Here is a 13,860-nt window from a genome sequence, read left to right as displayed (position 1 = left end):
TAAGTGTATGTGTGTGTGGCTCTAATCTAATTAACACATGTACCATTGCTCTCACTAACTCATCTGAAGGCTAACATCATATCTGAATACACACCTAATTTTAGCATTTGTAATAGCTAAAATGTAATCATAAATAATTACTGAGTAGCACAACTGAGAACACATAATGTACTGGTGATTGCTGGCTAGTGAACAACAATGGCAGCAGCTAAGCCACATTGGAGTGTATGTGTACTTTATATGAAAGTTAAATCAAGTTACATCCAACAAGTGTTAGAGGATCCAAAACTTTTATTTTTAAAATCCATATCTCATAGTTAAACTTTATTTTTCAGATATCATCCAAAATCAAACTTTAAATTGAATTTTAAATGGTATGTTGTTACCTCCATGTGTTGACGTAATGGATTATCAACTACATGTTGAACTGACTGAGCTAAAACACTGAAAGGATCTCATCTACCATGAACTCAAATTTTCTTTAAGGTCATTTAAAAGATGAATACTTAACTGTTTAATTCCAGCAAAGCCTGAAACTTGCCATGCTGTGTTGTCATACTCACCAGCTACCTTATTAGGCAGCCCTTTTCAGCTTCTCGTTAGGCACGTTGACATTGGTCAAGATGACCTGCCGAAGTTCAAACTGAGCATCAGAATGGGGAACCAAAAGTTAAATTTCTGGCTCGACTTCACCTACTTCAAAGCTGTGTGAAAAAGATCAATATTCTAACGAGGCTGAAGCTACAGCAACACTTTAATACTTTATGATGCATTTTTTAAGCTTCAACATCATCAGAATGGGGACAAAAAAGTGATTTAAGTGATTCTGAACGTGGCATGGTTGATGGTGTCAGACAGGCTGATCTCAGTATTTCAGAAACTGTTGATATACTGAAATTTCTCCACACAACCATCTCTAGGGGTTTACAGAGAATGGTCTGAAACAGAGAAAATGAGTGGCAGTTCTCTGCGTGAAGATGCCTTGTTGGAGGAGAATGACCCAACTGCTTTTAGCTGATAGGAAGGTAACAGTAGCTCAAATAACCCCTTGTTGCAACCAAGGTCTGCAGAAGAACATCTCTGAACACATAACCTTTTAAATCTTGAAGCAGCTACTGCAGCAGAAGACCACACCAGGTGCCACTCCTGTCAGCAAACATCAGAAAACTGAGGCTACAATTCACAGATTCACCAAAATTGAACAACAGATGAGTTAAAAAGCAGTTTTGATTTCTACTGAAAGATTTGGATCAGAATTTCTTGACACACGTTTGGCCTTTTAGTATCAGCTAAATATATTTTAAACCCCACAGCCTACCTGAGTGTTGTTGCTGACCATGTCCATCTCTTTATGACCACATTGTTCCCATCTTCTGGTGGCTCTTCCAGCAAGATAACACACGTTTTCACAAAGCTCAGGTCATCTCAAACTGGTTTGCTGAACATGACAATGAGTTCTCTGTACTCAAACGGCCTTCATAGTCAACAGAGCTCAATCCGAAAGAGTACCTTTGGAAGGTGGAGGGACAGGAACTTTACATCATGTATACAGCTGACAAATCTGCATCAACTGTGTGATGCTATCATGTTAATATGGACTAAAACCTCTGAGCACCTTACTGATTCTGTGCCACAAAGAATTAAAGGAGCTGAAGGTCCAACCTGGTACGAGCAAAGTCTGACTAATGAAGTAACTGGGGAGTCATCTTCTTGACACAAGCCACAGCAGTGCTTTTCCTATTTTTTCTTTCCCACCCATCACAGGCTCACTTCTCTGCTAACATTTTGACCTCAGTGAGGTCATAATCCCAGGGTTGTCGACCCCAGCATATGTTTTAATAATATTATTATTATTGCTTGAGTGTACCACGCCTTTAGTTTCAGTATATGAAAACCGTACGCAAATTAAACCTAAAAATATGTGATACCCACAGCTGGAGACCAGTTGGAGGGTTACAGTGAAAAAAAGGTCCAACATATATATTGTTTTAAACACAAGATGGAGGTAGTGAGTTGTCATTCACCCAGTCACACTGGAGTACAATTCCTCTGCAGCGCTACCATTAATTTTAGTCTGAGGTAAGTGCGGTATCAGTGTAACATATTATCCAGACAAAGTATACACAGAAATAGACAAAATAATACAAAGAACAACATTTATTCAGATGTATCTACATCTTATCACAATCCAGTTATTTACAAGAATCAGGAGTACACGTGAAAGAAAAGTGTGGTTATAATCGGGAGTATGTAGAAATCGCAAATATGGCACTAAGTGGCAGGTAAACAGATATCTGACACCATTTTGGCATTCTAACATTTTCTCAGTATAAGATTATACATGTGGTAGAAACCAGAAACACATTGATTAATATCATATTGTCATCAGCTGCAGAGGAAAAGTTCACAGGTTCACTAGTCCTTTACATTAAATGGCTTTTTTCACTCTGTTAAGAGAAAACTTTGTGTGTTTAATATCACTGAATTTTTAATAAATGCTGATGACAGAGCTTGCGCGCTCTACTTTCAAGTACTGTGCATTTGTAAATTAAATAATTTACTTCTATGTTCAATTAAGTGCCAACAAGCAGTAAAAAAAAAGTAAAAATCTAACAAATAAGGGTTTTCACGATTTCAACACACTGGCCACAACTAAAAATAAAGGCAAATTAATGAAGGTATGACAGAACACTAATGGACAAAAAGATTGTGTGCAAAGAAGGTGACTACACTAAAAAAGTCCCCAAACCCATTTTCAAGGTGACACTTATGAAGTACCAGGATGTTACATAAGCATATTATGGAAAGTTCCCCCTCCAGTGGCTGCTGCTTGACCAGATAACAGTCTGTCATGACAAAAAGCCGAACAGCTGAAATGAACTTCATTATCCTCTGTCCTCTGTGAAGATTAAAGTGCTTAAGGCTGAGTTTTGATTAGATGCCACATCGTTGGGTTTCTCTCAGTACATGTATTACATTATTTTGTCATTCTTTCCAAGAAAAGCAAGTTTACAAAGCTGAACACATCCATCACGTCTCTTCGTGAAACTACACGGTGACTACATCCCCCATAAGTCAAACTGCAATCTGTAACAGTGTCCACATCTAAAGTTCGTTCTCTTAAGTAGACTCCATCAAACATTCAACAAAGTGCTAACCAGCCGATTCAATCGAAATTACTATTTTACAAATACTTTAAAATACTTAACACAGTTAGAAGCCGATGTCCTATCAAGAGACAAAAGGCATGCAGTGCATTTCCAGAATCACTTTTATCTTCTTACACACCCTTTACATGCAGCTGTTAAAAAACTGCAGCTGTGAGACATATAAAACCACAGACCATATTCTAAATGAAGCACTACCTCAGAGAAACGCCGTCTCCGCTTGTTATCTGGGCAAAACACATTATCTTCCTGGCTTCTTCAACACAGCCTTTACTGTAACTGTAGCTTTTACTGAAATATTATTTTCCATTGTTTTTGTGTGTATAGTAGTATATTTCAGAGGGGGGGTGCTTCATTTAAAATACAGTAACTCTAAAAATAATTCTAAATTTACTATTTACATATGAGCGAGACTCTTCATACTGCACATTTTAGGTGACTAAAGTACTTCCCTTCAACGCTGGCATCCGAGCCGCAGTCCTGTAAAAATTAAATAAAAATAAAAAATAAAAAACATCGGAGGAGATCGATAATTTATACTGCTATATTGATCTCAAAGCGCTTACCTTGTACATCTTTCTTGCCTTTGAAAACTCTCTGGAGGTCTTAGGTAAACAAACTGCACAAAAACAGGAAGCAGATTTATGAATCGGAACAATAAAACAACCAAGACAATAAAAAGCACAAGCAAAATAAGCTTTGTTTGCAACACTGAGAAGCAGAGGGTTAGTTAATACAACATGCTTATTTTGTGAATTATGATCCCATATAGAATGAAATAAATAACCAAGATGGCGACAGGAAAACGCTGACTAAATAGTCAAACTTCAAAGCAGGACTTTGCAAAGCAGCGGGTGATGGTGGTATTTAGAGGTTTGTGTGTGCTGCAGCACATTTTCAAGTTTCCAATTGGGTGGATGTTTTTTAAGTTTTAGAATAACTGGGGCAGCTTGTTTCCTTACATTACACTTGCCATTAACACTAATGATGTAATACCGATGAAGCTGTTTGTGATTCTTTTTGTTTTTAAGTTCAAGATGTTTGCAACAACGTTTAATTTTTTCATCAGGGCGCCTTTCTAGCCTGACGGTGGTGCTTTGCAGAAAGTCCCTGAATAACCAAAGTTACCACAAAGCAACTCAGTATGTGACAATTCACACAATTATCTCACTTGGAAGCAAAGATATCAACCTGCTGGTGTTAATACAGGGAAACTCAGGCAATTTCAAATTCAGGACTTCATTTGTGGACCTGGAATGTATTTTCAAAACGTTGTTACATTTATTATCATATTACATGTTTATTTCATTCTGAACCATAATACACCCAAAGCCAACTCTACAGCCGCCAACTAATTTTTAACAACGAAATCATGCTTAAAAGTTATTGACGTGACACACATAATGCATCATTTTAGATTAAAATAATTCATGACAGTAGGAGTTTATTCTGTTAAACCTTTTTTTAGTTCCAAAACATTTTCGGTGCATTACAATATCTAGTAAAAACAGAGACGGAACGCTTTTGCCAGGCTTGCTGCACTTTGTGCGATTCATCTTTCCATATTTAGTTGTGACTAAATAAAATTTCGTTGCCGATACAAATTTTCGTCACCACTGAGTTACGTATGTTGAACATGACACATAAAAGCAAAGATACGCTATGATCATTATAGTCAGGTGTAACTGTCATTTTAAAGAGGACTAAGAAAAATTGAAACGATACTAAACAAAAGAATTATAGTGTAGTTTAAAGAAAAATACTCTGTTGTGCTTTTTTTAAATTTTTAAGTGTTAATATAGTCCAAATTTATAAATACCAATAGTTGTAAAGCTTTTCAAATAATTAAAGCTTTTGTGCAACTGTCCAATAATTTGTATGTTCTTCCATGTCAGGGTGTTGCAACCATAATCGTGAGACTTTTATTATGAAGGTTTACATACAAAAGTAATAATAGTCAAAAGGATATTTCATAATACACAAGCAGCCCTGCCCATCAGGTCTTTATGGCTGCCTGAAGAGGTTTTTAATGCTCTCTTAAATATGGAGCCGCTAAATTTAACTCATGTAGTTATGTTAAGTTAAATTACAAAATAAACCCCTACAAGCCGTGAACTGATTTACAAAAATGATGCACTCAGACACAAAATTTGACGCGTCACCCTGATGACCCTTGCTACCTACCAACTCTCTCTCACAGCCTCGATGTCGCTCACGAGATTTTGCGCTAAACAGATGCCAAAAATCTAAAAAAAAAAATTAAAAAAAAGGAAAACAAATTGTTAGGTAATGGAAAAAAATGACAAAAGCTCAGATGTTTAGGACAAACTGATCCCCACCTGCAGTAATGCAATCCCAATAAATATGCCTGCCACCACTGTCAGGTTATCTTGAAGCCACTTCTCAAACTGTGGTACGCAGCCTTTGATATAGATGAATGACCTCTGGTCAGAGTCCTGTCAAAACAATTACAAGTCAAACCAATACTACAGCGTGATAGTCAAGTTCATCTGAAATATATTTGGTTTTATTTTGCTCCACGACACTTAACAACACAGTTATTTTTAATAGCACATGATTCCCCTTTTCATTTTGCGGTTTCCCCTAAAGCCCTCCACAGCAAAATGCCTCTGATCCAGTGTTACGTAGTCGTTAACACACACTCGGCTCACTGTTTTCCTCTGACTCTTGTTAAAACTGCTTCACTCTGGCTCACATTTAAAGTCAAGAAAACAAACAGAGCCTTTTTTCCTTACATTACGCTGGCCGTGCAGTAAGGCCAAAGCTAATGACAGGTGGGGGAGGGGATTTCAATTCCCATTGCATTGCTGCTGCATGAGTAATGCCACAAGGCCCAAAGTGTTGATGGAGAGCCAGCTGCTGTATTTTCACGAGTGAGGAGTTGAGAAACATACTGAAAGAGGAATATTGTGTCCAGGGTGGAGCAACTGACGACCTCATATAGCCATATAAACCTCCCTGAGGCAAAATAAGCCAGAACAATTCATGCTTTCTACTCTTTTCTATTCCTTTTACTTTTTACATCAGGGTCTCAGTCTCGGTGATAAATTTAAGTTTCCGTTTGTAGCTCACCGGTTTTGCTCGGATGTCGTATCCACACTGAGTGTTAATGACGTCCTCCTGCGAAGAGAAGACACACATGCATTTTTAGATTAGCTAGAGATTCTAGACTGGCCTTTACAGTGAAAAACAATAAAACATGCATACACATTAAAAACTGTAAAACTAGATGATCATGAGTAAAACTCACCAATCCATGGTTATACAGTTACTGTGAAGATTTTTGCATATAAACCAAGGATTTGTTTATGTTTGCTTGCCTATTATATTCTACTTGTGAAGATTAAACGACTCCAACGTTTTGTGTGCAAGGATGCATCTGCCTTTCTGGTCAGGTTAACCTTTATAAGACTGTGTGGGACCACAGCTGCAGAAACTTGGGCTACAGTAACATTTAACTCCCAGAAGTCAAATTTTGTTCTCTTAGACTTCTGAAAACAACAAATAAAAACTTTAGTGGGCAGATCATTAAAATAAAATGTGTAAAACACCGCTGACAAAGGGCAATGTTTGAGAATAAAGTCTGGTGGAAATCTTTTCCTTAATGGTCAGCCAAAATGAAATGGCTTCACTGGATGTGGCGTCACAGACAGAGGGGATTGCTTGGCAGAGGTTTCTGGCAAACCTTTGCCTTTTCCTTAGATCCATAGAGCAGAGGAAAAAGTTTAAAAGAAGTCAAACTTCCAGCAGCATTTGTAGCAATGTAAAAAAAACCCACTAAAAGCATTTCAGCTTTTGGATGTCATTTTTATGGCATTTAAATAATAATAATAATAATGGATTGGATTTATATAGCGCTTTTCAATACCACTATTCATTCACTCTCACATTCATACACTGGTGGAGGCAGCTACAGTTGTAGCTACAGCTGCCCTGGGGCAGACTGACAGAAGCGAGGCTGCCATATTGCGCCATCGGCCCCTCTGGCCAACACCAGTAGGCAAGTAGGGTAAAGTGTCTTGCCCAAGGACACAACGACCAGGACAGAGAGCCCAGGGATCGAACCGGCGACCTTCTGGTTACAGATGCGATTCCCAACCCCCTGAGCCACGGTAGCTAACAAAACTAATTTTAAATGTCACCTTTTATTTTAAATTAATACTTTTTGATGGAAAGCTAGCAGCAAAAAAAACAACAACTTTCAACTGACTTGAAACTGGCTGATAAAGACCTGACCTGAAATATAACCACAAAAGACACCTGCTGCACAACCCAACTAAACAATTAAAATAAAAAAAAATGAAAATTTTTGATATGGTATACACATTAAGAGCACACGGTGCCTTTGAAAAACAACTTTTTTAAATCCAAGTGTTTCCTTTTTTTTTACCCTATAGAGAATGACCTTGGTGGGACAGCGTGTCCTTGGATTGTCAAATAAAACCCTTCCTGAGTCTGTTTTTCTGAAGAAAAATGCTGTCACTGCTGCGCACAGTAAGCAGCAGTTAAGAGTATTTTTCTGCCAAAAAATGCCTCGGTCCAGAGTCCCACCCATCCGCTTTCAGACTCTGACTTGCAGTCAGGGCCTGACACGACTAAACACAGCGTCCTGAGCGTCCTGTTGGATGCAAGCCATCGTCGCTGATAGCGTCACTGCTTCTTCTGGAGAACATAGATAACAAGCTGTCTGTGACAAGAAAGCCCTTCAAAACTTCCCCTCAAGTCTTGTAGTTTCAGCATGTTAAAAATTATTTTAAACTCTAACAAAGGACACAAAAACACCAACAGCCACAACGTTATCTTGTGATAGAGAGACATACCGCTGGATCTTTGGTGCAGCAGGAAAAGGGCACTCCACATTTCTCACGACTCGGGTTTGAATCAGTACAGTTGAAGTAGATGTTCAAATTCCAGTCATCAGCCCCAAAAGCTCCACAACACTCCCACTGCAATAACATATAAAATACAAGGTAAAAATACTAGAAAGAAATCGGTGGCACAAATAAAGAAACGTTGCTTACATATTCCTGGGTGAAGTCGATCAGGTTCTGCAGATCAATGTCATCTCTGTAGGCCCGAATGTTGTTATTAATGAAAAAATTGAGCTGGTCCTTGATCCAGTCTTTGAAGACAAAGGCCAGGACTCCAGCAGTCAGCTCAAGAAAGAAAATGATGCCCAGGAACACGGAGAACTGAAAGACATGAGAATTTTCTGAATATAATAACTGTTATGAAAACAAGAAATATAAAGAATTATAGATTTCTGAGAAAGCCTTTAACAAACATACAAACTTGAGCAGGAAAGAGTTTTCCCGCAGCGCTCCAATGCAACCAGCAAACCCGAGAATGAACATCACACCACCCACGACAAGGAAGAGCCAGACAGGGTCAAAGCCCCCCAGGTCAGTGATGGATGAGATGTTGGACAGAACACCCTGGGAGCAAAGCACGTGAGGTCAAACTCAACTGAAAAACCACTGAAATATCATCACATTGCTAACATTCTTCCCAGGTAAAGTAATCATTTTGTAAGCATGTTTAACACCCAAATTTCATAAAGTACAATCCAAACCAATGTAAGCAATTATTTAAAAGAATTTAATAATAAAATTGTCAATTGTTTTTGATTTTTGGGAACAAGCTAATTTACTCTTGCTCAGAGCGAGCAAATGTAAATATGTTTTAATTGACTTAGCTTATCATATATTAGCTACGATTAGCTTCCTGGATCTGTACAAAGCTAACCAACCTAATTTGATTTTTCAATTTCTGCAGTGACGAAACAAACAAGCTCTAGCATGTAAACCAGTGAGCTATAGATATGCTATTAAAGTTGTGTCAGAAGTTGACATGCACCTATCATTAGCATGAATGCCATGGTAGTGTTGGTATTGTTTTCTTTGAACTGCTCTTTTACCAGGGTAGAATGATTGTATAGCAAAGTCTAGGCCTATTAACTTGGTAGTGATCATGACTGACCACAACTAGATCACAACTTTATCAGCATACAAATGATTTGTTTGACAGCACTCACTGAATTCTTCAATACAACAGCGTAAAAATCTAAGGAATTCAAATTGGGTAGATCTCTTGAAGTCATTTCTAAACAACTTCACATTTCAAGACTATCAGTTCAAACAATTCTATGTAAGTATAAGTTATTTGAATGTGTCACCACATCCACCAGTTCCAGCTAAAGTCTGGTAGAAGATCCAAGCCGTCACACTCGGATGAACGGTAGTTGGTTAGGATGTTCAAAAATTAAGGTTCAAGCCTGCTATGGACTGGAAACTGCTGAAACACCAGCGTCACTGTCTCCAGTCAAGCGAGTGTTTCACCACAGAAAGAAGCCCCTGGTCCAAAATCAACACTTTCAAGCTCAATTGAAATTTGCAGCTTTTGACAAGTCAAAAGGGCAATGATCCAAATACACGTCAAAAGTGGTTTTGGGATAGATAAAGCAGGCTAACATTAAGCTTCTGGAGTGGCCTTCCCAAAGCCTGACCTCAACCCTTTTGGGTATTTATGGACTAAGCTTAAAAGCCAGGTCCATGCCAGGAACTTTACCAATTCTGCCAAGGTGAATGGTCAAATATTCAGGCAGAATTATGGCAGAAGCTTGTTGATGGCTACCAAGGTGCAACTAAGGGACATTTGACCAGATATTATAAATATGTATATATTTGAACCTGCATTTATACTTTCGACCCTGTGTGGATTAGAGAAAATCCAAAATAAAATTTAAACCTGTGCCATTATTTTTTTCTGAAGATTAAAGGTACATACTGTACAATAATTCTGTGCTGGAAAAAGAACACATTCAAGCCCATGATGCTGTATGTAGATTTTCTTACCTCTAGATAGAGCCTGGCTAGCTGTTTGTTTTTGTCCAAAGCTAACAGTCTAATTTAACCCACACTTTTTACACCATACATTTGACATTATATTAATCTTAAAGTTAATCAACCCATTATAATAATTTAGCAATTAACAAATAATTAAATAATATTAGTTGTAGTCACGTATGTAGGATGAGATAACAATCAAGATCTTCAAATGTACTTTGGTGAAAAAGTGCTCTCAGTAGATTGTCTGCTTTTTGCACTCTCAGTACACAATGAACAAATCTGTGAAATGCATCAGATCAATTCATAGCCCATTGTTCATGAGTCCCACAGGAAAGCACAGCATTCCTTTCTGATTCAGTAAAGCCATGGTGACCATTCCTTGCACGCAGTCGAGTATAAACCACAACGATATGCCGGTTTGTGGAATATTTGCAGATACCTGTAAGTAAAAAGCTTCACAGAAATAAGTCCTGCAACTTGTTATTACACATTAATATACGACTAACCTTTTCACTCCATGCCCACAAACCAATGGCAAGAAACGCTACTCCAAGGAACTGACAGAGGGAGAAAAGAGAGAAACAAGAGAACAGGATTATTTTGCTGTGACTGCTACATGTAGTCATCACACAGACGCACACTGACAGAAACTACAGAGAGATTTTCCTGGCAGTGGTCCATTACTAAATATTTCTCATCCCAGTCTGCAGGATCAGCAGGAGGCTTCCACATTAGAAAGCATCTTTAAACAGCTTGACTGTACATAACTGTACGCCGCAGTGTAGAAGCAGTAATCGGGAATATTATTACTATGACAGTATTGTGATTTAATATTTTATGGTAGTTTGTGTTTACAAGACTTTTTAAATCTTGTGCTAATTACTTTAATATGTTTTTAATAAACACCTTATTTAATTGTCACATTTCCATGCCTTTTGTTACTTTCACATTCACTTGCAATGAGTTTTGGTTTTCTATTTGAAATAACTTTTTTACATCCTACTCACCACAATGCACTTAAAAAAAAAAGCATAGAGACAAACTCGGTAAAAAATATTTATGCTTCAGTGTCTACTGTGATACATCTTCACTGACAAACCATGACAAGAGAAACTTGAGAAAAACAGTATACTTTATAAGCCACTTAATTTGTGAGGATTTCAACAACAATTATTGTTGTTGGATATGCTTTTATCCAAGAACACCTTCACTATTAAAATTAAAACCCCACTAACTTACCAGGACTTTAACAAGCACTAAAATAAAGATGAGAAATAATAGGTTTTTGAATAACTGATTTTAACTGAAGTCTTTTGTTGAATTAGACACATTTATTCACCAGATAGAAGCACTAAGGACTTTTTTTAGATTAAAGATAATGAACTTTACAGACCATCTCAAGTATTTGTTTGTGAGACAGCTGTTAAGGCAGGGGAACAGTTGTTTGTGACATAAGCAGCTGATACCTGAATGACACAAAGCTCAAAGGGGCCGATTGCTGTACAGTTGGCTGAGAGCTTTTCCACAGCCCAAAGGCCTTTGTCTCTATCAGTCCCCGATACGTGAAGAACCACTGGGCACACCAATGCCATTCATGGCTTAAGTAGCATGTGCTGAATTTAGTGTATTTTTTAGCTTCTTTGTTTTATTTAATTTTTTTATGTCAGTTAGCACAAGTCAAAATTACTGATATAAATAAGTGAATAAAAAAAGATAGGGGCTTTGGCCGAAAGTCCCACACTCCCACACCGCAATGACTTACCAGGACACTTGAACTGTTACTAATATCATCAGAGATGTTGTCAGCATCTGTGTTTTCCCCACAATAACAAGACAAAATCCCTGCTGTTAAAAAGGCCTTATATGGCCAACGGTGCCTATCAGTAGGACTGCTGCAATTTACTGTATCTGTATTTGTATTCGTATGTAGACAAAAGTAGATATGCCCATATTTAATCCATCCAAAGAACATGCTGTATATGATGCTGTGGAGCAAGCAGTTCATTTGTTGGCACCAAATATGATAATGAACAAATGTCTCAGGCAGCACCAGGCTCAGTGGTTAGCACTATGGCCTCAAGGCCAGACAATCCTGGTTTCAAACGCAGGTATGACCCTTCTGAGTGGCCTGTGCATGTTTTACAAAGGAGCTCCTGTTATCCAAAAAGGTTAATGCTGCATAGCTCTGCCGATACACCCTCAAAAACAAAATTATTACTCTCAACGTTTTCTTGAGCGTCTTGGATCACTACATTATGTGAAGTTTTATTCTGCTATTTCAGCCAAACTGTTTATTGACTGACGGACGATTAAAAAAAATATGACAGAACAATCAATGATGAGCATAATGTCCCTGCTGTCTCTTATTCAAACCAGGCCACACTATTTCATACATCACTTATAAGTTAGGCATTGTTTTCTGCGACCAATCCTCTAAATCCACTGATTATTCTACTTACTTTAATGCAAGTACTGGAGAGGCAGCCAATATCAAACAATTAACACTTGGACTCACTGACAGCGTTTTTGCTTTAAATGAGATAAAACAATGAATCGATCAAAACAGTCACTGTTTAAATCGATTAATCGCTGCGGTTCTACGAGAGCATCGCTCTGTTAATAACTTAACTAACCATTAGTAAAGCCTACCCCACCTTCCCTCATCAACAACCTGTGAAAAAAGCACCCATGCGGGTTATTGTTTCAAGCCAGGAAGTGGCGGCCCACGGTGACTGTGGGTTTAAAAGACGGAATGTTTGTTTTTTTCCCCTGCGGTTTCACTCATGCATAGAAAAGGTGACGGCTGTTTTCTCAACCTAAACATCACCACGAAAAAAGAAGAAAAAAAAGGCCTCAGCTGAAGGCTACGGTCATGTAAACACGCGATGATGCCGAGAGAGAGAGCTGTTCTCACTCTGATGGAGGACACACGAAAACAAAGCGGCTGATGGGTGACAGGGAGCAAGTGCACAGGAGCAAAAGAGAAAGTGGAAGCGAATCGAAACCCAGGACAACATAGACACAACAACAAACACATACGCACACATAAATGCACCTCACAGCTGCTGATTGGGAACAAAGAGCGTGTCAGTGTGTTAAACTGACGATGGCAGGCCTGAAGTCGCAGACGGGGGACTTACCCAGAATATAATGTTGAATCCGAAAATGAAATACTTGATGCAGCAGCTCACTTCGTGAGCCTTGAAATGCTTTCCTGACATCATCTGGATGGATTTTGTTTTCCTTCGCCGCCTCTGCAACGAGCAGGAATCACATTTGCAGCTGTTCTGTGTTTGGCAGTCGGGATCCTCTGGAAACACCCTTTAATAATTTTTTTTAAGGGCTCAACACATGCCGCCCTTTCTAGCGTCTAATTATTAACACCATCTTGATTTTGTGCGGATAAAAGTCGCAGATGAAGCCGTCGGGGAGCGTTCACAGTCCGTCGGCGTCCCTCTACAGATCTCAGCTTTTACCCTGCGTAGATCCTCAGAGGTGTAACGCTGAAATAAACCACAGTGAAAGTCAACCAGATTAAAACCGACGGTCTCCTATCTGACCCGTAATCTAGACATGGCTGTTATTTGATTGCCATGTCTAGGAACCAATGATTTCTTTTAGTGATCTGAGAAGGCGGGACTTCCTCCATGAGAGGGTCTCTAGCCCCATTACAGTGGCAGATAGTACTGGTTACGAGGTAATTAATCATTTATAGCGGAATTTATTACCCATTAACTAAATACGTGTATGATACACGACAGGAATACATAAGTAAACTTCATCACAGCCATCAGGCTATTAGGCAATAATAAGGGTATAAGGCT

At 38.5% G+C, this 13,860-nt stretch overlaps 1 protein-coding gene across 1 annotated transcript; it reads right to left on the bottom strand.

Moving 5' to 3' along the window:
• Window positions 1–2,139: 2,139 nt before the first annotated feature.
• LOC113024236 (tetraspanin-5) lies at window positions 2,140–13,629 on the bottom strand. The gene is made up of 10 exons (XM_026171117.2): window positions 13,177–13,629; window positions 10,543–10,593; window positions 8,477–8,623; window positions 8,210–8,380; window positions 8,009–8,134; window positions 6,261–6,308; window positions 5,507–5,623; window positions 5,352–5,413; window positions 3,734–3,786; window positions 2,140–3,647 (listed from the first exon to the last, which is right to left on the bottom strand). Exons 1-9 carry the CDS (start codon window positions 13,258–13,260, stop codon window positions 3,774–3,776), a joined length of 819 nt encoding a protein of 272 aa, XP_026026902.1. The 5' UTR covers window positions 13,261–13,629; the 3' UTR covers window positions 2,140–3,647; window positions 3,734–3,773.
• Window positions 13,630–13,860: the final 231 nt, after the last annotated feature.

Source organism: Astatotilapia calliptera, chromosome 6 (genome assembly GCF_964374335.1).
Source record: "Astatotilapia calliptera chromosome 6, fAstCal68.1, whole genome shotgun sequence".
In the NCBI taxonomy this organism is placed as follows: domain Eukaryota; kingdom Metazoa; phylum Chordata; class Actinopteri; order Cichliformes; family Cichlidae; genus Astatotilapia; species Astatotilapia calliptera.
The sequence above is the reverse complement of the archived record's forward strand: the minus strand, read 5'-3'. Positions and strand labels throughout refer to the sequence as shown.

Excerpts from the sequence above, each read along its gene's own strand:
- LOC113024236 (XM_026171117.2), bottom strand. The coding sequence starts at position 13,260 with ATGATGTCAGGAAAGCATTTCAAGGCTCACGAAGTGAGCTGCTGCATC. Across the intron at positions 8,624-10,542 it reads TGTGGGCATGGAGTGAAAAG|GGTGTTCTGTCCAACATCTC; the intron begins GTTAGTCGTATA and ends CTTTGCTCCCAG. Across the intron at positions 8,135-8,209 it reads TCGACTTCACCCAGGAATAT|TGGGAGTGTTGTGGAGCTTT; the intron begins GTAAGCAACGTT and ends ATGTTATTGCAG.